The sequence below is a fragment of the Miniopterus schreibersii genome (assembly GCF_964146895.1).
Source record: "Miniopterus schreibersii genome assembly, chromosome: 6".
Lineage (NCBI taxonomy): Eukaryota > Metazoa > Chordata > Mammalia > Chiroptera > Miniopteridae > Miniopterus > Miniopterus schreibersii.
The window spans coordinates 21,342,259-21,364,333 of NC_138107.1; the positions used below are offsets into that span (position 1 = coordinate 21,342,259).

At 41.5% G+C, this 22,075-nt stretch overlaps 1 protein-coding gene across 4 annotated transcripts in view; it reads right to left on the reverse strand.

Moving 5' to 3' along the window:
- Positions 1–18,324: 18,324 nt before the first annotated feature.
- The window catches only part of GCLC (glutamate-cysteine ligase catalytic subunit), a 44,311-nt gene continuing 40,560 nt past the window's right edge, over positions 18,325–22,075 (reverse strand). For 2 of the 4 annotated variants that reach the window (XM_081140539.1, XM_081140537.1), the window contains 4 exons: positions 21,234–21,315; positions 21,055–21,158; positions 20,861–20,981; positions 18,331–19,852 (listed from right to left, as the gene is read on the reverse strand). In XM_081140539.1, coding sequence (XP_080996665.1) covers positions 19,641–19,852; positions 20,861–20,981; positions 21,055–21,158; positions 21,234–21,315 — 519 coding nt within the window. In that variant the 3' untranslated portion in view covers positions 18,331–19,640. Of the gene's footprint in view, positions 19,853–20,860; positions 20,982–21,054; positions 21,159–21,233; positions 21,316–22,075 lie in introns of all 4 variants that reach the window. The other 2 variants (XM_081140538.1, XM_081140540.1) reach the window with 2 other exon arrangements.

The window sequence follows — 22,075 nt, forward strand, 5'->3', positions numbered from 1 at the left end:
ATACATATATACACATATATATAGGGTGTCCCAAAAAGTGCATACACACACTTTGAATAATTTAAAGTGTTTATTAAAATACATTTCATTTTCAAAATTGACAGACATACACTTTAACAGCTGATAGCTCAATTTTGAAAATGCTTACACTTGGTATTTCTGATAAATTTTGTAGAATAGATTCCTAGAAATAAAACACCTGGATATGAAATATAAATATTTTAAGGCTTTCAGGCTTAGAGCTATTGAAGTATGGGAAAGTGCCCATTTTGCTATATCTATGCCAGTACCAAATGTGATACTCTTAAAAAAAACACCAAAAAAACAACTCTGCTAATTTGATCAGCAAAATTTGATATCATTTAAATTTTTATTTTCTTAATTACAAATGAGTTTGTCTATTTTTCTTATACTCATTAACTTTCCCTTTTTATTTTTAAAACAATTAAAAAAAATTTTTTAATTGTGGCAAAATACCTATAACACAAAGTTTATCATCTTAACCATTTTCCAGTGTACAGTTTAGTGGTGTTAATTAAGTACATTCACACTGTTGTGCCATTTTTAAAGATAAGTTATTTTGTTGTTGTTGTTGTTGTAGAGTTATAGAAGATCCTTATATATTCTGGGTGTGTATATTCAGATATATGATTTGAAAATATTGTCTCCCATTCCATAAGTTGCCTGTTTACTCTAGGTTGTGTTCTTTGATACACAGAAATTTTAAAGTTTGGTATAGTCCCACTTATCTATTTTTGCTTTCGCTGGCTGTGCTTTCGCTGGCATATCCAAGAAATCCTTGCCAAATCCAATGTCATGAAAGTTTTCCCTTAAGTTTTCTTTTAGGAGTTTTGTAGTTTTAGGTCTTGGATCTAGGTCTTTAATCCATTTTTGAGTTGATTTTTGTATATGGTGTAAGGTAAGGGTCCAATTTCATTCTTCTGCATGTGATCTTCAGTTTTCCCAGCACCATTTGCTGAAAGGACAGTTCTTTCTCCTTTTAATGGTTTTGGCACCATTGTCAGAAATCCTTTGACCATAATTGTGAGGGTTTATTTCTGGGCTTTTTATTCTGTTCCATTGGTCTATATATCTGCCTTTATGCCAGCAAGTACCACACTGCTTTGATTACTGTGGCTTTGTAATAAATTCCGGAGGAAATAATGAAATATGAAACCTCCAATGTTGTCCCTTCTTTTCAAGATTGTTTTGGCTACTCAGGGTCCCTTGAGATTTCATGTGAATTTTAGGATGGATTTTCTATTTCTGTAAAATAGACCGTTGAGATTTTGATAAGAATTGCTCTAAATTCGTAGATCACTTTGGGTAGTATTGATATGTTCATGATATTAAGTCTTCTAGTTCATGAACACATGTCTTTCAAGCTTTATTTCTTTTATAAATAGCATTTTCATATGCATTGGCTTTTCTGGGCAGTCTTAACCTTTTGTGATATTGTTTTCCCCAGCTAGTTATTCGCCTTTCCATTTTCTTGATGGTTTTTAAAAAATTTTATTCTATTTTTGGGGGTGATATTGCTTAATGAAATTATATAGGTTTCAAATGTACAATTCTATTATACATTACAGGGGTCCCTCGGTTTTCGAATGTGCTCTGTTCTGGAAGAGCGTTCAAGCTCTGAAACATTTCAAAACCGAGGGATCCCCAGCTGACAGCTGGGCCTCAGGACCAGCGGAAGCCGCCTGGCATGTTCGACTTCCGAGGCGTGTTCGAAAACCGAAGCATTTCCTCCCGGGTTTACGGCGTTTGTAAACCGAAATGTTCATCAATGGAAATATTCGAAAACCGAGGTGCCACTGTATCTGTATATTGCATTGTGCGTTTACTACCCAGTGTCAAGTCTCCTTTTCTCACCATATATTTGACCCCCTTACACTTTTCTGCCTCCCTCCCACCCTCCTTTCCCCCGGTAACCGCCACACTGTTGCTTGTGTCTATGAGTGTTTGTCTCATTTGTTTGTTTGCTGCTTTCAGTTTTATATCCCACATAGGAGTGAAATTCTATGGTTTCTTGACTTTTTCCATCTTATTTCTCTTAGGATGATACTCTCAAGGGCCATCCATGCTGTCATAGATGGCAGTATTTCATCGTCTCTTATGGCCGAGTAGCATTCCACAGCTTCTTTAGCTAATCATCTAGTGAAGGACACTTCGGTTGTTTATATGTCTTTGCCACCATGAATAATGCTGAAATGAACACAGGGATACATATATATTTATGAATAAATATTCTCAAAATTTTCAGAGAGATACCCAGAAGAGGGATTGATGTGTCATATGGTAACTTTATTTTTAATTTTTTTGAGGAAACGCCATACTGTTTTCTGTAATAGTTATACCAGTCTACATTCCCAGCAGCAGTGAATGAGGGTTCCTCTTTCTCCACAGCCTCTCCAACACTTGTTATTACTTGTCTTGTTGATAACAGCCATTCTAACAAGTGTGAGATGGTATCTTATGGTGATTTTGCTTTGTATTTCCCTAATAACTAATAAAGTTGAGCACCTTTTCATATATCTGTTGGCATGTCTTCTTGGGAGAAGTGTATGTTCTGCCCATTTTTAAATTGAATTGTTTGGGTTTTTGTTGTTGAGTTGTATGAGGTTTTTGTTTGTTTTGTTTTTTTGCAGCAGGACTTTTATTTAGATTCATCTGCTTAGACAGGTGATAATCTGGAGAAAGTAGTGTCTTTTTTTTTCTTCAGTTCTTTATATATTTTGGATATTAACCCCTTATCAAAGGTATTGTTTGTAAATATATCTTTTCCCATTTGGTTGGTTGCCTTCATGTTTTGCAGAGTTTTGATAGTATCATTTGCAGTGTAGAAGCTTTTTAGTTTGATAGTTCCATTCACTTGTTTTTGCTTTTACTTCCCTTGCTTTTGGGGTCAAATTCATAAAATCCTCTCTAAGATCAAGGTCCATAAGTTTGACACCTATGTTTTCTTCTATGTATTTTATTGTTTCAGGTTTTATATTTAAGTTGTTGATCCATTTGGGTTAACTTTTATATATGGTGACAAATAACAGTCTAGTTTCACTCTTTGGCATGTGGCTTTCCGATTTCCCCAGCACCACTTATTGAAGAAGATTTCTTTTCTCCATTGTATGTTTTTGGCTCCTTTGTCAAAAATTATTTGCCCATATAAATGTGGGTTTCTTTCTGGGCTCTCAAATCTGTTCCACTGGTCTGTGTGTCTGGTTTTTTGTTGTTGTTTTGTTTTGCTTTGCTTTTTGCCAGTGCTATGCCGTTTTGATTATTGTAGCTCTGTAGCATAATTTGAAGTCAGGCAGTGTGATACCTCCAGCTTTGTTCATTTTTCCCTCAGGATTGCTTTGGCTATTTGGGGTCTTTTGTGGTTCCATATAAATCTGATAATTTTTTGCTTTATTTCTTTTTTAAAATGCCATTGAGATTTAGATGGAGATCGCATTAAATCTGCATATTACTTTGGATAATATGGCCATTTTAACTATGTTGACTTTTCTAATCAATGAACATGGGATATCTTTCCATTTCTTTATGTCTTCTTCAATTTCTTTTAAAAATGTCTTGTAGTTTTCACTGTATAGGTCCTTCATAGCCTTTAAGTTTATTCCTAGATATTTTATTTTTTTGTCACAATTGCAAAATAAATTATTTTTATTTTTCTGAAATTCTGTTGTTAGTACATAGGAACACAATGGATTTTTGTATATTGATTTTGTATCCCGCAACTTTACTGTATTTGTGTATTGTTTCCAATAGTTTTTTTGTGACTCTTTAGGGTTTTCTATATAAAGAACCATGTCATCTGCAAAAAGTGACAATTTTACCTTTTTATTTCCAATTTGGATAACTTTTCTTTCTCTTGCCTGATTGCTCTAGCTAGGACTTCCAGTGCTATGTTTACTAATAGTGGTAAGAGTAGGTGACTTTGGACTTCATTCATTTTTTTCTAGTTCTATAAGGCAACGTTAGGTTGTTTACTTGGGATTTCTCTTGTTTCTTGACAAAGGCCTGTAATGATAAAAACTTCCCCCTTACTGAATCCAAAAGTTTTGATATGTCGTAGTGCCATTCTCATGCAGGTCTATGTATCTTTTGATCCCTCCTTTTATTTCTTCTTTGACCCAGTCATTTTTTAGTAGCATGTTGTATAATCTTCACATATTTGTGGTTTTCCCTGCATTCTTTTTGCAATTGATATGCAATTTCAAAGCATTATGGTCAAAGAATACACTTAGTATGATTTCAATCTTCTTGAATTTGTTGAAGCTGGTTTTGTGTCCTAACATATGGTCTGCCCTTGAGAATGTTCCATGTGCCCTGGAGAAGAATGTATAATCTGATGTCCTGGGATGCAAGACTCTGTAAATGTCAATTATGTCCATTTGATCTAATGTGTCATTTAAGGCTGATATTTCTTATTGATTTTCTGTTTTGATGGTCTATCCATATCTGTCAATGGGGAATTTAGGTCCCCTACTACTATTGTGTTTTTCTTAGTTTCTCCCTTTAGTTCTGTTAATAGTTGCTTTATATATTTATATATCCCCTATTGGGTGCATATATATTGATGTGTTATTTTCTTGGTATAGCGTCTCCTTTATCATTATAAAATGTCCATCTTTGTCTTTTTTATTATCTTTTTTATCTTGAAATCTATTTTGTCAGATATAAGTACGGCTACACCCTCTTTTCTCTGGATGCCATTTGCTTGGAGTATCATTTTCCACTTTCACTTTGAGTCTATATTTGTCTTTGCGGCTGAGATGTATCTCCTGAGGCAACATATGGTTGAATTTTGTTTTTCGATTCAGTTCACTACTCTGTGCCATTTTAGTAGTGAGTTCAGTCCATTTACAGTTAGGGTGATTATTAATGTATGAGGATTTCCTACAGCCATTGTATCTTTTGTTTTCTGGTAGCTCTGTGCCTCCATTGTGTCCCCCCTCCGCCCCCGGTGTTTCTGCCTGTTATTTTAGTTTTGTGGTATTCTATAATGTATTCCTGTTTCCCTTTTTTTTTAATGTTATGTGTCTCAGTTCTAGATTTTTGTATGTGTGGTCACCATTAGGTTTATGCAAAAGGAAGTTTCATATATACAGAGTCCTTTTTCTTCTGAGTACATCTTATCTCCATTCCCCTTTGCAAATTCAGACCTCTACCCCCTACCCTTTGATGATGTTTTGATCTAAGTTTTACATCAAGTTAATATTTGCAACAGTTTTTTAATATCATTTTTTTCACATAGAGTTATTGTGATAAAATTGACATGTAACATTATATGAGTTTTGGGTGTTCAGCATCATGCACTTAGGATAATTTTTAAAAGCTGTGCTTACCTAGAATAACAGCTGGCATTTACTGAGCGCTTGCTTACCCTTCTATAGGCACGTCCAAAGTGCTTGACATACACTAGCTCGTTTATCCTCACAGCTCTATGAGGCTGGTGCTGTTATCATCATCCCCATTTCACATATGAGAAAACTGAGGCACAAGAAAGTTAGGCACTTGTCCGAGGTCACACAGTTAAAGCCAAGCAGCCAGGGGTCGGAGACCTCATCCCTCGATCTCCATGCTCTATTGCCTCCCTCCCTTACGTGTGCTCTTCTTTCCACTCACGATCATTCAGACTTCTTTCAGATTCGTCAGAGAAAGTGAATTAGGAGCAGGAAAACTTTGCAAACTCCAGGTAGAATCTTTGCCAACCAGGAGACGTGGTGTCCCGCGGCAGTGCGACAAGATCAGCTGCAGGCCCTGGGCCCGGCAGAGTGGAGGAAGGGCAGGGATGGGTTCCCAGCAGGGTAGGTAGGACCATGCCTGCCCCTAGAGCAATAGCCTGTTTTCGCTTGGTGACAGAGAGGCATGAACAACAAGCTGTGGGGGACATGAGCATTAAGCAATTCATTTAAAATGTTACGTGGCACTGTGTCGGTGACTGCCAGGTAAATGGCTTCTGAAGCTGGGTGTGCTCTTCATGAGCATCGATTCACTGTGGGTGACGCCAACAATACCTGACGTTCCCTTTACTATCGGTGACTTCCTCTGACCACGGGCTTTTTTGAGACAGAAAAGAAGAGGAAGGCTCTTCCCTATTTTTATTTTATTTTATTATTTTATTTTATTTTATTTTACTTTATTTTATTTATTTCATTTCATTCCCCTCCCCTCCCCTCCCCTCCCCTCCCCTCCCCTCCCCTCCCCTCCCCTCCCCTCCCCTCCCCTCCCCTCCCCTCCCCTCCCCTCCCCTCCCCTCCCCTCCCCTCCCCTCCCCTCCCCTCCCTTTCCTCTTTAGCACTGTGCTACACCCCTCCTTTCTCTGTCTATTAAAGAATGCACCCTAGGCTCTCTGGACCAAACTCAGACATGCTATATTCGGGGCATATATTCAAAAGGTGGAGAAAACAGAAGATTTTGAATATCATTCTGGACCATCCCGGTGCCAAAGTAAACCTTGATCCTTAGTCAGGATGGGTTTAGCACACACGGTGCTGAGTTGAGAACATCTTGTTTCTTTTTCAGGGAGAATCTTATTTACACAAAGACCTTGAAAAAATTGCTCCTGTCTGTTCAGTTGTGGGGATGATGCTTGTGGGCCTTTGCTTCATAGTATGTGTGGGTGGGTTCCTAGTGGCCGTCGGGCCCATGCTCACAGGCATGTCTGCCACCTCCCACACTTGTCTGACCTGAGCCACCAGACTGTGGGGCCCAGCGAGGGATGTAATACCTGGGAAGTGACAACGATGCCTGTTGTGTTGGAACCCTTGAGGTGGCAACGCTATTCAACCTTCAGCTGCAAAATGGGCAAGACCATCCCATGCCCTCTGCGTGTGTATGGTTTTTTTTAAGGAATAATAAAGAGAGAGATTGGTGTCCCACTATTATGAAAAGCTTTGAGGAAACAGGTCTTTAATGAGCTCCATAGATCTTAGACATAAATCCAGAGGGGCTGGGCAGAGAGAAAAATCTGAGTCCTAAGCCCTGCGTGACAGTTGGTGTGTACTCACGGGAACACAGGGTTCTTGAGGGCAGGCCTGTCGGTCTTGGTGACCCTGCATTTCCTGTTCAACAGTCCCTGGCATTGAACAGACACTCAGTGGACGGTGTTGGCTGCCAGATGCAGCTGACCACCACACTGTCAGTGCTCTCTCAGCCTCAGGGCACCAAGGACCTAACTAAGTAAGCCCCCAGCAGCTCCGGGGACCGGGATCTGTCTCGAGGCAGAGAAGGTGACCTAATGTCCCATCTCACATGGGGTGGTTTAAAAATACTTGGATAGCCACCCTAAGAAAAAGGCTTCCCCAGTGGTGCCTGAAATGCCATAAATAGAATTTTTTCTGTTACCCTAAATTTATTTGAAACTGCCTAACGAGGGGGTATCCACATTGGGCCCATGAGCTCTACATGAGACTGAGTTGATCATGTCAGAGTTTTCTTCACAAGAGAGGCCTCTAGCAGGAAGGGGCAGCTGCCCACTGGGAGGACTGGACTCACCTGCTCCGATATTCCCAAGAGGGTGGGCTCCAGACTTTCGTACTCAAATGTCCACATTGGCTTAAAATACAGGAGCTACTCACACCCCTTCTTTCTGTAAGCCTATTTCTTAGGAGCAGTGGCACCTCCAGGCTCCAACAAAGAAAAACCGATTCCTGACTACGCGGCCACCATAATTGTGGCTGTATTTCTTTTTCTTCACAGGGATGACAGATGTATTTTTTTTAACAGTTCCCTCAGTGTTTGTACGACTTGCCTTTGAGACCAGCCAGAGGACCTGCTTGCGAGGCAGAGTGCAGGCTGACATTTACTGAGCACCTGCTCTGTGCTAGGCACCTGGCAGATGTTATCGTTTCCATGTTGACTGAAAACCAAGCTGAGGTTCTCAGAGAAACAAAGGACATTTGCAGCCAGGAAGTTGTGCTGAATTCTAGATACTCTGTTGTCTAACTATTCCCACGGGAGCAGGGAACAGTCATAAACTCCTTTTTAAACCCCTACTGGACTTTGTACAGGACCTTGGTGTCTCTCATAGGGAATGCATATCACAGAAAACCACTCAAAATAAGCTTAAATGAAAATGTGGATTTATTGGAAGGGGTATTTGGTACCACCCAGGATCTGAGGAGGGTTGACAGCCAGGTCATCAGCAACAGGCCCCTTGGGCTTTCTCCCAGATGCCCCACCAGGAGGGGCTCAGGACCTGCTCCTGTTTCTTAGGGGGAGCTCTCAAGGGGGAGTCTGCTTGGCTCCTGGCCAGCCAACGGCCTGTCTCCTTCAGGGTCGGGTGTTCACCTCTAGTCCAATCAGCTATGACAGAGAGTCAGGGAGTAAAAACATGGTTTCTGGGCACTAATTCTGTGGAAAGATGAAACAATTCTAAAAAAGAAACAAAAAACCCATAATTATGGATTCATATGCAGTTATTAGAGATAATGCAGAGAGATCTCATGTGTCTTTTACCCAATTTTCTCCAGTGGCTGAAGCTTATTGTTTAATGTTTACTGCTTTTTTTTTTGGTCCTGACCAACCACTTGGAGAACCTTGGCTGAATTATCCTGCTGTTTTTCATTTAGTCCCTGGGCAGAGTTCAGATGTGGTCAGGAAAAAGCAGTGGTATTTCTATATGCCAGTTGTCCCCTTGTTTACAACCATTAAGGCAAACCAAGGAAGGAGAAATGGCCTATTTATTTTAAAATGCTTGGTGTTGAGGGGACAGAGGAAATGGGAAAATATCTGTGGCTGGGGCTATTGTGTTTGCTGCTGGAAGGCCACCAAGGCCAGTTATTAAACGGGTGGGCGGCAACAAGTAGGGGCTTTGTTTTTCCCCATAGGAAGTTATTTTCTGTTTTGCAAGTTTGTTGAATTTCTATTGTGTCCGGGGCAAATATCCCGAATGCTTGAAACTCTTTTCCCCCTTCTAGTGCCCTGATTTTGTATTTTGCATAACGCCAGAGCTGCCCCAAAGCATTGAAATGCCATGGCCTGCAGGTTAGCTCCTTGCCGCCGAAGGCTGCGAGCACATGGATCAGTCTTACACTGCCACCACGAGGTGGCTTCTGGAATGCCAAGGTCCTTTTGGTTAAAATGATTTGTTACCCGATGTAAAGCTTCAGAAAGAAAAATGAGTAAAAAAAAAAAAAATCATAATGGAACAATCCACCTCCAAAAAATGACCTTCTGCAAGGCTTAAAGGGATAAACAATATTGCCAGGTGTGGCCAAGTTAGGTAGGTGAGGGTTTGAGACCTGCCTCAACCTATCACTATTAGTGTCCTTAGACCAGCCATTTGGGTTTTCTAAGCCTCAAGTGTCAAAAAGCAATGATAGTATAGTGCCCATTTCACCAGTTTTATATTTACTAAATGGCCTGGCTGTGTCAATCTTTAGCACTTGGAAAGCACCCAGTACATGGTTGCTATTGTTATCTGAAATTGGCCATACCTGAAAGATTAGAGAAATCTTCCTGCAGGAAGATAGAGAAAGGTGCCAGAGTGGGACACATCCGTAGCCCCAATAAAACCAAAAACTCAGCATATGCCCCAGAGCATATGTGCAATAAACACATGAAGGGTTGGGGGGAGGAAGGGAGGAATGATGTCACTGGGGATGGCTCAAATTGTCCAAATGGGGCTGAAAAACATTCTTTTTTACTATTCATTTTACAGTCCAGGAATTATATAAATATAGCATGCTTGTGTGGTAAGGATTCTAGAAATGTACTCCAATTTCTTTTTTTCCAAATGGAGCAACGGAGTGGTTGAATCGCTTCTCAAGTGAAAAATGTAGATCTAGGCTGAGATTAGAACCCAGGACTTTAGACAAATCATCCAGTGCCCTTTCTATAATGCTGAAATACTGCTCAAGACTGGCCAAACTAGGACTGCCTTAGATTTTTTAAAAATTACTTTGCCGAGTTATTTAACCTGATTCTGTTGTGGTTTCTTTACCTGCAAAATGGCAATGATACTCTGCTTCAGAGGGTTGTAGTACAAGTCAAATGTGATAAAGCATTTAGAACTGTGCAATTAATGCTCACTGGAAGGATTACCTGACAACAGACTTCAAGTCTTACAACCGAACTGTCTCCTGCCTGTGACCAGTCGGCCTTCGCCACTTTAAAACCATTGGCTTCCTAACCCTGAGTCTCCATGATAAATTCTTTAAAGGCAAGAACATGTGTTACCTCTTTATACCTCCTGGCACCGGCACAATTACCTTTTTTAAATGAAACTTCTTTATTATGAGATAAATATAGATTCATATGCAGTTGTGAGAAATAATACAGAAAGATCGCATGTCCCTTTACCCAATTTTCTCCAGTGGAAAAGTTTGCAGAATTACAGTACAGCATCACAACCAAGATGACTTGATGTAATCCACGATCTTTTTCATATTTTCCCACTTTTAATTGTACTCGTGTGTGTCTATAGAATTTTGTTACACATGTAGGTTCATGCAGTCATCATCAGAGTCTAGATACGAACAAGTTCATCATTCACAAAGGTCCCTGTGCTGTTCTTTTATAACCATACCCATTTCTCCCCTGCACCCTCCTCTCCCCCGACCCTAAACTCTGGTTACCACTAACTCTGGGCCTTTTTCACTCGGCATAACGCACTAGAGATTCGTCCAGATTGTTGTTCGTGTCAATAGTTTGTTCCTTGTTACTGCTGAGCAGTATTTGATGACATAGACGTACCACTGTTTGTTTAACCATATAGCCCTTGAATGACATCGGGTTGTTTCCCGTGTTTGGCTACTAGGAATAAAGGTGCTATGAAAATTTGTGTACAGGTTTTCATGTAAATATAAGTTTCTATGTCCCTGGGATGAATGCCCAAGAGTGCAACTGCTGGGTCGAATAGTAATTACATTTTTGTTTTTGTTTTTTCCCACCCCCCTCCACCCCTCCACTTTGGCAACCATTGGCTTGTTTGCTATATCTATGGGCTGGTTTTAGTTTGGCTTTGTTCATTCATTTGTTTTGTGTTTTAGGTTCCACATGAAAGTCAGATTATATGGTATTTGTCTTTCTCTGTCCGACTTATGTCACTTAGCATAATGCCCTATAGGTCCACCCATGTTGTTGCAAATGGCAAGGTTTCATTCCTTTTATGGCTGAATAATATCCCATGTGCCACCTCTTCTTTATCTATTTGTCTGTTGATGGACATCTAGGTTGCTTCCATATCTTGCTTATTACTAGTAATGCTGCAATGAACATAGGGGTATATATATCTTTTTGAATTAGTGGGGTTTTTTGGATATAAACACATGATTTTTAAATGAAGTAGCACACTACTAAATTACCCATGAATCAAAGGAAAAAATCAGAAGGGATTAGAAGATATTTGTAACTGAACAACAATGAAAATACAACATAAAATGTGTGGTTACAGCTAAAACAGTAATAAAACTGAAAACCATAGTTTTAATTGATCATGCTAGAACACAAGCCTATTTCCATTTTAAAATGAGAATAGAAATAAAATAGATTTCAATATGGAAATTCATTTTATACTATCTTTGTTCAGGACGTGTTTCTGAATTGTAAACCAATGAAACTAAATAAGGAGGCAACTACAGAATAGACCACGAGAGGGCACTGTTATCTAACACCAGAGGGAAAAGCTTTCACTGTGGAAAATTGGAACAGACCTGAGATAGCATTGAGCTTTTATCCCTTTATTTTGAGAATAAGACAGTTGAGGTCCAGAGGGAGCAAATGACTGGCCCATTGGCACACAGATACTAGGACTAGTGTTAGAACTAGAACCCAGTCTCCTGGTTTCTACAGGCTTATGGTAATGAGCTCTTTTCCACTGGGATTACCCCACTACTGAGATGTCTGGCTGGAGTTGGTACGTTTGCTGTGGGGAGAGGTGGGTAAGGAGGGACCATGTACGCTGTGAGGAAAGCCTGCCTGACAGTGAGACCAGCAGAGCTGCAAGCACAGGCCAGGGATGGAGCAACCAGGACCTGTGGCATTTGAGCCCCCAGGAAGTTCTGCTTGAGACTAGTATGACTTCTTGGGTGTTGCAGTTATGCAAGCTGGCATAAACCTTCATACTGAAAGCCAGTTGCTACAGGGTTTTCTATCACTTGCAACCACGAGTCTTGAATATGCAGGTTTGGTCCTGAAAAATTAGTAGAAGTTTCCCAGTTAGACTGAGGGACCAAACGTGGGATACAGACAGTTTAGAGACTGGAGGACTCCAGGGTCAGTGTCATGGAGCATGAAGTATCTAAATGGTAATGTGCCACTAAAAAGTGCTTGGTCTTGGAGCCACACAGTCAAATGTTTTAGAAAGGCCTCAGGCCCTGGCTGGTGTGGCTCAGTTGGTCGGGCATCGTCCCCTTTCCCCTGAAGGTTGCCGGTTCAAATCCTGGTCAGGGCACATACCCAGGTGTGGGCTTGGACCCCTGTAGGGGTCATGCAGGAGGGATGGATGTTACACTTTCACATCATGTTCCTCTCTCTCTCCCTATCTCTCTAAAAATCAATAAAAATACTTTTTAAAAAGGAAAGGCCTCAGCGGGACCATGGGGCAAGTGGATAGCTGCAGAAACTCGGGGAAGCGTGGGGTCGGACAGACCAGGTTGTGGCCCTCTAAGGCTTGGTTACTTCGCCTGTAAAATAGTGTATTGTCTTCCTCATGGTGAGAGAATACATGAATTTGAGGTACCATTAAATAACCAAATACAAGACCTGGATTCAGGAATTCCGCTGAATTGGATGTTGGACAGAAATGGCACTGGCTCTAAGGTCTTTAAAGCTTCTAGGTGCCTAACTTTTCTCTTCATCTGTAAAATGTGACCCCCGATACCCACCTCCCAGAATTGAAAAGATTCAATGAAAGAATGTCACCTTCTCACCTGGACTGCCATGAGTCCCTACCTGGTCTCCTGTTTGAATTCTCGACTCCCAGTGACCCTTTCTCCCCAACCAGCCGGAGGAATCCTTCTAAGTTTTCCCTGCTGGGGGCCCTTGAGTAGCACTCCTTTGCACCAGGAGAAATTCTGAACGCCCCACGGGCATGTCAGGCTCTGCCCAGGTGCCTCTCTGTGGGTTCAGTGGGAGTGGCATTTGACAGGACAATCTGGAGGCTAAAGACCCAGCTCATGAAGCTGCACCGCAGGGTGGGGTCCTGGCTCTGCGACTGCAGAGCCTCGAGTGGGTTGTTTGACCTCTTTGTGCTCCCCGTGAAATGGGGATGATACTGGTATAGAATTGTTATGAATATAGGGTTGACTTACATACAGCAGTAAGTGCAATGTCTCACATTTAATAAGTACTAACTATTTAAGCACATAACAACAGAATTTTGTTATATTTGTGGATGAAAAGGGGGCCACATGCTCAGGGGAGGCCTGCGTGGCGGCCTTGCAAACTGAGAGACCTAAAGTAACCACAAAGGATGGTCTGAAATGAAATCTATTTTTAACTAAAAAGCAGTTTATGGTGGGTAATCATGCCCTAGGCCATTATCTTCCCTGACAGAGGTCAATCTTTACCTTAACTGAGCCTGTCTGCTGTCTTTTTGCATCTATGATAAGTCATTGGAATGTCAAAGTAATTTTCCTTTTCCTGGACCCCTCAAAGCACAGTCACTGCTCTGGGGAGACCACAGATCCCTCATTGTGACTGAGCTGATTGTAGACTGTTAACTGTCCCGCACTCACCTAAGTAAAAGAAGTGTGTGTCCATCGTTTCACTTTTTATCCAATCCCAGAGGTTTCCCGCTTTGTTTCTCCCGCCGCCTCCTCACCAGTGGATTTCATGTAACTGCCATTCTCAGGAGCATTATCTCAACCCATTGAGATTCTGCTTCACATCACGTGTCGACAGTTTGGCTCAAATAAACTCACAAAAATTCTTCACAGGTTTGAATGTTTATGTTAACATATTTAATACCGTATCCATAATGTCTAGAACATATGGTAAGCACACAATATATCTTTTTGAGTGAGTGAATCAATGCATGCCACCTCTCACTGTTCTCTAGTCACACTGGCTTTTATTTCTTGGATATATCAGGGCTTTTTAATTTTTTTAAAGCTTTATTGACCTATAATTCACATACTGTAAATTGCCCTTTTGAAGTGTACAATACAGTGGTGTTTAGTATACTAATTCAACTGGGCAGCCATCACCACTAATTCAAGATCATTTTCATCGCCCAACACGAAACGCCATACCCATTAGCAGTCACCCCCGATCCACGTCTCCCCCAGCCCTAGGAAACCACTCATCTTTTCTCTATGCATTCGCCTGTTCTGGACATTTCATATAAGTGGAATCATGTAAGGCCAGGTCTTCTGTGCCTGGCCTTTTCCCCCTAGCATGTGTTTTAAAGGATCATGCCGTAGCTGTATTAGTATTTCATTCTTTTTGTGGCCAAGTGATATTGCATCGTATGGCTCTACCACCCTTTGTTCATCCATCAGTCGATGAACATTTTGGGTTATTTCCACTTTTTGGCATTAGGAATAAGCCATTCGGGATATGAAAAAAATAAAGGTTCTAGGAAAGTCATCAAGACTGTGTTTGTGGGGGGGTGATAACTAAGGATTGGAAAATATATGAGAACATTCTGTTTCATTTCCCACCCCCACCTCAGAATTTTAGTTCCTAAGTTACCTATATAATGTTTTTTTCCCCTCTGCTGACTTCTCCATCACATTCTTGGAAGGGTAAGTTATTTCAAAGACCTTTAAGAAAATATATTGGTAAAATATATTGATCTAGGGATCAAGAGTAGGGAGTAAAAATAGCTGGCCTGAACAGTTCATGTACTTTGCCCCACAGCAACTCTATAAAGCATGCTCATGTCTTTTACAGATGAAACAGTAATAAAGAAGTCACCCAGCTGGTATGTATAAACGTTAGAATTTGAACTCAAGTCTGCATGCTCTTGCTTTAATGCTAGGAGTACTTGTGTCCCCTCTGAACCCAGCCTGACAAACTTCCTAGGAACCTCAGGACACAATACTTTTGATTGACAGGTTAGCTGTTAAACTGCTTTCATTAAGATGCGTGATGAAAGCGCAATGTATTCAAAAGGCATAAAAATGCAGTTATTCAGCACATACACAGGAAGGGCGCTAGTTTTTGCTCAGACAAGTTCCTTTTATTTCCTCCTCGCTTCTGAATCACTTTTACCCACATTTCTTTTTCTGTTTGAGGTATAACATCCCTAAAATGTGTAAAATGCACTCATCTTTAGTGCATAGCTCAGTGACTTTTAAACATATTGGTATCCACAAGTCAACCTCCAGATGAAGACAGAACATGTCTAGCACTCGGGAAGCTTTCTTTCAGGCCTACTGGGTCCCCGCTCACTGTCACCCACAGGTAGCCTAGTGGGACTGAGGAAATTGTGTGTTGTCTGTTCTTGAACTTAGAAATGCAATATTCATTTTTTTCTCTGGCTTCTTTACTTAGTGTGAAGTATGTGAGACTCACCCATGGATGTTAACAGGTCTTTCTATCATTGTGCTCTAGCCGACTGCTCTTTTTGATTGAGGTATAATCGATGTGTAACATTATGGGTTTCGGCTGTGCAAATTTTGTATTTGCACACATTGTGAAATGATCACAAGTCTAGTTAACATCCAGCACCAGTCACAAAAGGATTTTTCTTGTCTTGTGAAAACTTTTAAGATCTCGCAGCCACTTTCAAATATGCAACACAGTATTATAGGCTCGGCCACGCCGAGCACTGCAAGCCCGTGTTTATTTCGTACCTTTTGACCCCCGTCAGCACCTCTGGCAACCACCAATTTACTCTCTGCATCTGTGAGCTGGTTTTGTTGTTGGACATGCAGATCTATTTTCCAGTTACTGTTTTCATTTCCTTCAGATAAATACCTGAAAGTAGAATTGCTGGGTCGCACGGCAGTTCTGTTTTTAAGTTTTTTAGGAGCCTCCATACTGTTTTCCATGGTGGCTGCACCAATTTACATTCCCACCAACAGTGCACGAGGGCTCCCTTTCTCCACATCCTGGCCAACACTTCTATTTCTTACCAAATACTTATTTTAACAGGTGAAGTGAGGTGACGTCTCATTGTGGTTTTGTGTTTCCCTGATGTTTGGTGATGTTGAGCACCTTTCTGGATACCTGGTGGCCATCTATATGTCTTCTTTGGAAAACTGTCTATTCAGATCTGCCCATTTTTAAATGGGATTGCTTGGGGGTTTTAGCTGTTGAGTTGTATGACTTATTTCTATTATTTTGGATATTAATCCCTTATCAGATATGTGATTTGCAAATGTGTTCTCCCATCCAGTAGGTTGCCTTTTCATCTTGATGGTTTCCTTTGCTGTGCAGAAACTTTTTAGTTTAGCGTGGTCCCACCTGTTTTTTACTTTTAGTGTCAGGTTTTAAAAATATCACCACCAGACCAGTATCAAAGAGCTTACCCACCTATGTTTTCCTCTAGAATGTTTATGGTTTCAGGTCTTGATTTTCAAGTTTTTAATTCATATTGAGTTCATTTTTGTGTATGGTGGAAGAGAGTGGTCTAGTTTTCTCACCATTTATTGGAGACTGTATATTCTAGGCTCCTTTGTCATGTTAATTGACCATGAGTGCATAGGTTTATTTCTGGGCTCTCTTGTTCCTTTGATCTGTGCCTATTTTTATGCCAATGCCATACTATTTAGATTATTATAGTTTTGCAGTTGGTTTGAAATGCATCTCCCACACTTAGCTTTGTGATGTTTCATGTCACAGAACATTGAGAGTGGAAGGGGCTTTGGGGATTTTCCTGCCTCCTTCAGCTCCACGTACTGAGGAACTGTGAACATGCTGAAGAGTGTACATTTGCCAGCCAAGGCCTCCCACCAAGGTCTCTTCACTCCTCATCAGTTCCCTTCTCATCTACACCTTCCTACATACCACCTGGCATGTATGTTCAGGGAATGTTAAATATTTACACACAAGCACAATGGAGAGGAGAGCCACTGGTAGAACTCAGTGGCTTATCTTTGGGGAAAGTGGGGGGGAACATAAATGAAAAGCTTGTTAGCAGCACTTCTAAAAACCCTGCAATGAAGTAGCCCATTTACAGTTCTGAAAAGGGCCCCTTATCTGACCGAGGACTTTGAAAGGCCTGGAACCACAGGCCATTCCCATGGACCCTCCCCCACGGCCAGCAGTACCAGGAACATGAAGAATACATCCACCTTTTCTCTTTGCAAGGTTTCAGGTCCCCAGAAATCTTCCTTCAGCTGCTCAGAGATGTGGCCTAACCCATACCACATCCTGGATGTCACTTGGTTAATTTGTGTGTCAGGTGCCAATTTAGGCAGAGGCGGCCAAGGCCAGTTTGCTCCATTTCTGAATGGAAGGCTCGGGAACAGCTTCAGGGATGAGCCGAGTGGTAGGGGCAGAGGCATCCTGAGAGCAGAAAGAACCCTCTTATTAACCCAGGAGAAGTTAAGGGGCAGGAAACTAGACTCTGGGCTAGGAGGGTTGAGTTGTATTCTAAGTGGGGTACGGGTGTCTGGGCTCAGCCACCAAGGAGAAAGCCCTTCTTATCTCAGTGTTTATAATTCTGTTCCTAAAACAGTCCTCAGCTCTGTTCAGGGGTAAATAAAGCTCCTGAAAGGTGGCACTCACTTTCCTGTCTTGGAGACAGTACCGTTACCTGGTTTTCAGTAAGAGGAAAATCTAGATATAACCCACTAAATGAAAAGCAAGTGTCACTGGAGATGTACAACTGATGTGTCTATAACTTGGGTACAGGAAGTGATCGAAGTCCCTATTACTCAGTATGGCCCACAGACCAGCAGCAGGAGCACTGCTGGGAGCTTGTTAGAAATGGGGAAACGTGGGCCTACCTCTGCCCACAGAGCCAGGGTGTGCACTTTAATACGAATCCCAAGCACAGCCCTAGTTCTTAGGGTCATTCAGGTAAAGTTGCAGACTAGCCCCATTAGGAACATTATTACATGCTGATCCACAGCCACGGGTTGAAAAGAGCTCTGCAGGACTTGCTGATTCTCAGTCTGTGGCTCCAGCTTAGGGGGGAGTGTGCAACAGCATCCAGGTTACTCAGCATCCCCCTGTGACCACTGGTGCAGCTGAGTAAAAGTAAATTTGCTTCCAGTGGCCCAGTGGCCATTTCAGCCAAACATCAAGTCCCTCCCCTCCCCACAGGGATTGACAGCTACAGGGCAGATGAGGCATGTTTTTGTCACTAAGCTTCTTTCTAAAAACATCTGAGGACCACAATGAAAAAATAGTTTCACAAAATACCTAAGTTAATTAAAAAAAACCCACACCATCCCTTTAGTTGCAGAACTCACACATTCAAGTTTTCACAATGCCAATTCCATTCTTTTATTTCCTCATACCACAAACATTTTCGTTTATCTGCTTTTTTATAACCTGATTTACAAGCAAATTGCAAATGAAAAAACAGGCATTCCTATAAACAGGCTTAGCGGAAGCAGCTTTATCACAATCTCTTAAAGGTTTGCTTTACATTTAAATACTGATGCCTGTTAAGGTTTGCGGGATCTACTGTACATAGTTATTTCTGAAGCAGGTAAGACTTAACTAATTGGAAAAAAACTTCAACAAAATGCTCTAACAACAATTATTTACAATTAAACATTTAGGGTCCTGATTCACAAAACTTAGTGCATGTCATGATTTATTGAAGAGTTTCACAGAGAAGGTCATAAGTAGCATGTAGAATATCCGCCAGGTAAAATCTAGAGCAAATGGCTTGTAGAAGAACGTCTGTAATATGCTTACTGAAAACCAGAAAAAGTAACAATGCAGAAGCTGTAGCAACTGCACCTGATTTGGAAATTTAAATACACAGCAGCAACCAGAATAGACAGGGGCCACAGAAGAACAGGTGCCATTTAACAAAATATTACGCATAGGAGCAAAACAATTCTCCATACACACACCCCTTTTTTAAACAAAAACCACACCCAATAATCACTACCTGTGAACTTAGGGTAATAGTCTTCTGCCTTTCTACTGAGTTCTCTTTAAAGCTAATGCATGAATCATCAAATTTAAACAAAGAAGGAAAGGACTTTTCATAACAGCCAAAGGGTTTTACTTGGCAGTTAGCCATTCCGATTACAAAAGAAACAGGTAAGGTGCCAGAAATCCAAGGTTACCCTAAAGCCCTTCAATGGATTCAACAGTGATTTTATGTACAAAACAAAGGAGATGACTCAAAATTAGCAAGACAAACTGTTTTTAAAGTGATAAATTTCAGTGAACCAGGTCCCAGGTAGTCTTTTTTTCTTTTTTTTTTTTTTAAAGAAATTTACAGTAAACATTTTTAACTCTGGAATGCAGGGATAGTACAATTACTAGTACATTACATTTACAAAACTGCTTAGCTGTTCCAGAGTAAGAACTGGAAAATGTACAGGCCATTCCACAATGACTTTAGATGTGTTATTAAAATACATTGTTAATCATAAAAATACTTTACTATGTACATGTTCACTGTATAAACTCTAGATTCCTGCTGAAGGAAACTTTTAAGTCCATTTCCAGCCCAGTGGCCCAGGAAAGAGTACGGTTCCAGTACCAGGTTTTCATACCACGCACAGGCTGGGAGTGCTACAGCCAGTTTAGCATCTCCCTCAGCACAAGGTCTAGTTGGGAGAGTCAGTTTTACTTCCACTATATTTTACTTTCCTAAATGCTGGTCCAAGTAACTCAGGGCATTCACATAATTCATTTGCAATTTCGTTGCACTTTGAAATAAGGCTGTAGTTCATTTGATCAGTTATTACACTGTCTTGCTTGTAATCAGGATGGTTTGCGATAAACTCCCTCATCCATCTGGCGACTGTCATTAATTCTCCTGGAAAAAAAATTTAAGACACTTTAAGTTAATAGTAGTGCTTTTTAAAAAATAAGTTGACACTGAGCCAGGATAAACTGAATCCTGAAGAAAAATCAGTTTGACCTTTCGGTGCAGCCAGATGGCAGGGGTTGGGAAAACATGTTTTCCAAGTGTCTGAAGAATTCCTCCTGGGACAGAATGTCAGGTTGCAGGCGGGCAACTAGAACACACATCCCGCTAGATGCTGCCCACAGTGACTGACACTGCCAACTCGTAAGAAACGGGAGCCCGCACGTGCTCTAGGGCATGTATCCTCCTATTTGGCTAGAAGGCGAAGACCACATTGCTGGCCGTGTCATGAGACTATCTCAGAGGATGGTAGGCTGCAAGTTTGTCAGAATGACCTTTGGTCAAAGAGAATGAAGAATAGTACGTGGAGTGAATGAAGAGAGAAACTGGCAGATATACCACTGGGGGTATATCCTTTGTGACTCCAGAAAGTTTACAGACACCTCAAGTGAAATTCAGATGCCATTACTACCATCATTGTTGCTTTTGTTCAGAGCTGACAGCTCCCCTGGGCATGGCCAATGTGATCTCCTCAAAGCTAACAGAGTAGGGGGTTCTGGGCGTGCTCACTGCATGCAGGCAGGCTGAAGACCCGGACACCCTAGCTGTGTTGCTTAACTTACAGAGTTCCTTAGCCCTATAAAAAGAGCCCATGATGGTGCACAATGAACACAGCTGGACTTAGTGACAACTAGGTAATCTAGATACTGTACAGCATCGTCTACGATGCCATTGATTTAAAGATGCACCACTATTTATGAATCAGTATTTTAAAAAAGCACTGCTAATTAAACTATCAAATATTAGAAGGTGGATCTGACTGCAGAGATGTCAAAATGTGAAAAGGTGTGCATTGTAAATGCATCCTTTAAAAAACAACTTTAAGAAACTGAGTATTGTAAGATTGTGAGGTCCTGCCTCATAAGTTTTTTTTTGAGGAAGCAAAGGATACCATACCAGATGCTCTCTTCTTAATCAGCTTTAGGTAGTTGAGGATACTGCATCTGGTGTCCACATCCACTTCCATGTTTTCCAGGTAGGAGTTCAGAATGGGGATCAGCCCAGGAAACACGCCTTCCTGCAAGAAACAAGACAGCCGTGAGCTCGCTGCTGGCCCGAGTGGGCAGTGCAGTGCGCCCGCAGGCTCCCACCTTCCCGTTGATGATGGTGTCTATGCTCATCAGTGTGTACTCCGCGGCCGGCTCCGCACCGTGCTGGGTCCTGCCACAGCCGTCCACCACAGCATTGCCACCTGCTGGGTGACAGGGAGAGCAGTGTTAGTGGCCTATTGTAGCCTAAGTGACCCGAGAAAGCCAAGACGATGCAATACCTTTGCAAATATCTTTTCTGAAGTAGAACATTCCCTGCAGGACAGCATCTCGTTTCTGTGCTACTTTCATGTTCTCATCAACCTAGGGGAGAAAAATAGCGAAGCCTAAGTCAGGACGTGCCTGACAAACAGAAGCAGGGCCTTCCTCGCTGCTGCAATCAGGACTCGCCCCCCTTAAAAAATCTATCGTCCTCCGTGCTTTTGGTTGGGAGAGCAGACTTCCCACTTTTACGTAGGGCCTGTGTCACTCAACCACAAATTGGTATGTGCTTTTTAACAACAATGGGGAAATGCTAAGAGAAGCTTACCTTAAACAAAAAACAAACTTATAATCATGCCAAAGCACCTTTGTGAGTGAACCTTGCAAGAAACCCGTCTTGAGGTCAGGTGATTGGCTCCCTTTATACAGCACAGGACTCATCTAAGACCCCAGGTAGGGAAAGGCAGGGAACCCAATCCTCACTTCCAGTTAGGTGCTCTGCTCTCCCGCCACCCCAGGGGTTTTGCTGCCTCACTTTGTTGTCAGATCCGGACTGAGGTGAGCCCTCGGGAGGGGGGTAACTAATGCTGCTTGCCCAGCTGGTGGCCCTAGCCATGTCAACTTATTCATGAGACCAAGAACTCATTTGTGAATTCTCCATTTCTCCAATGACTTTCTTAAGGTGCACAAAGCAGAGCTTTTAAAACTTCTTAGTAGTCCCTTCCTATGATGAAATCTTAGGGGAATCTCAATATATAAAGACACAGAGTCACATTGAACTAGCATGGGCTGTACAGTGTTCCATTACTTAGCCTCTTCACCATATTAATTCCTATTGTTTTTTAAAGACACATATGACCCA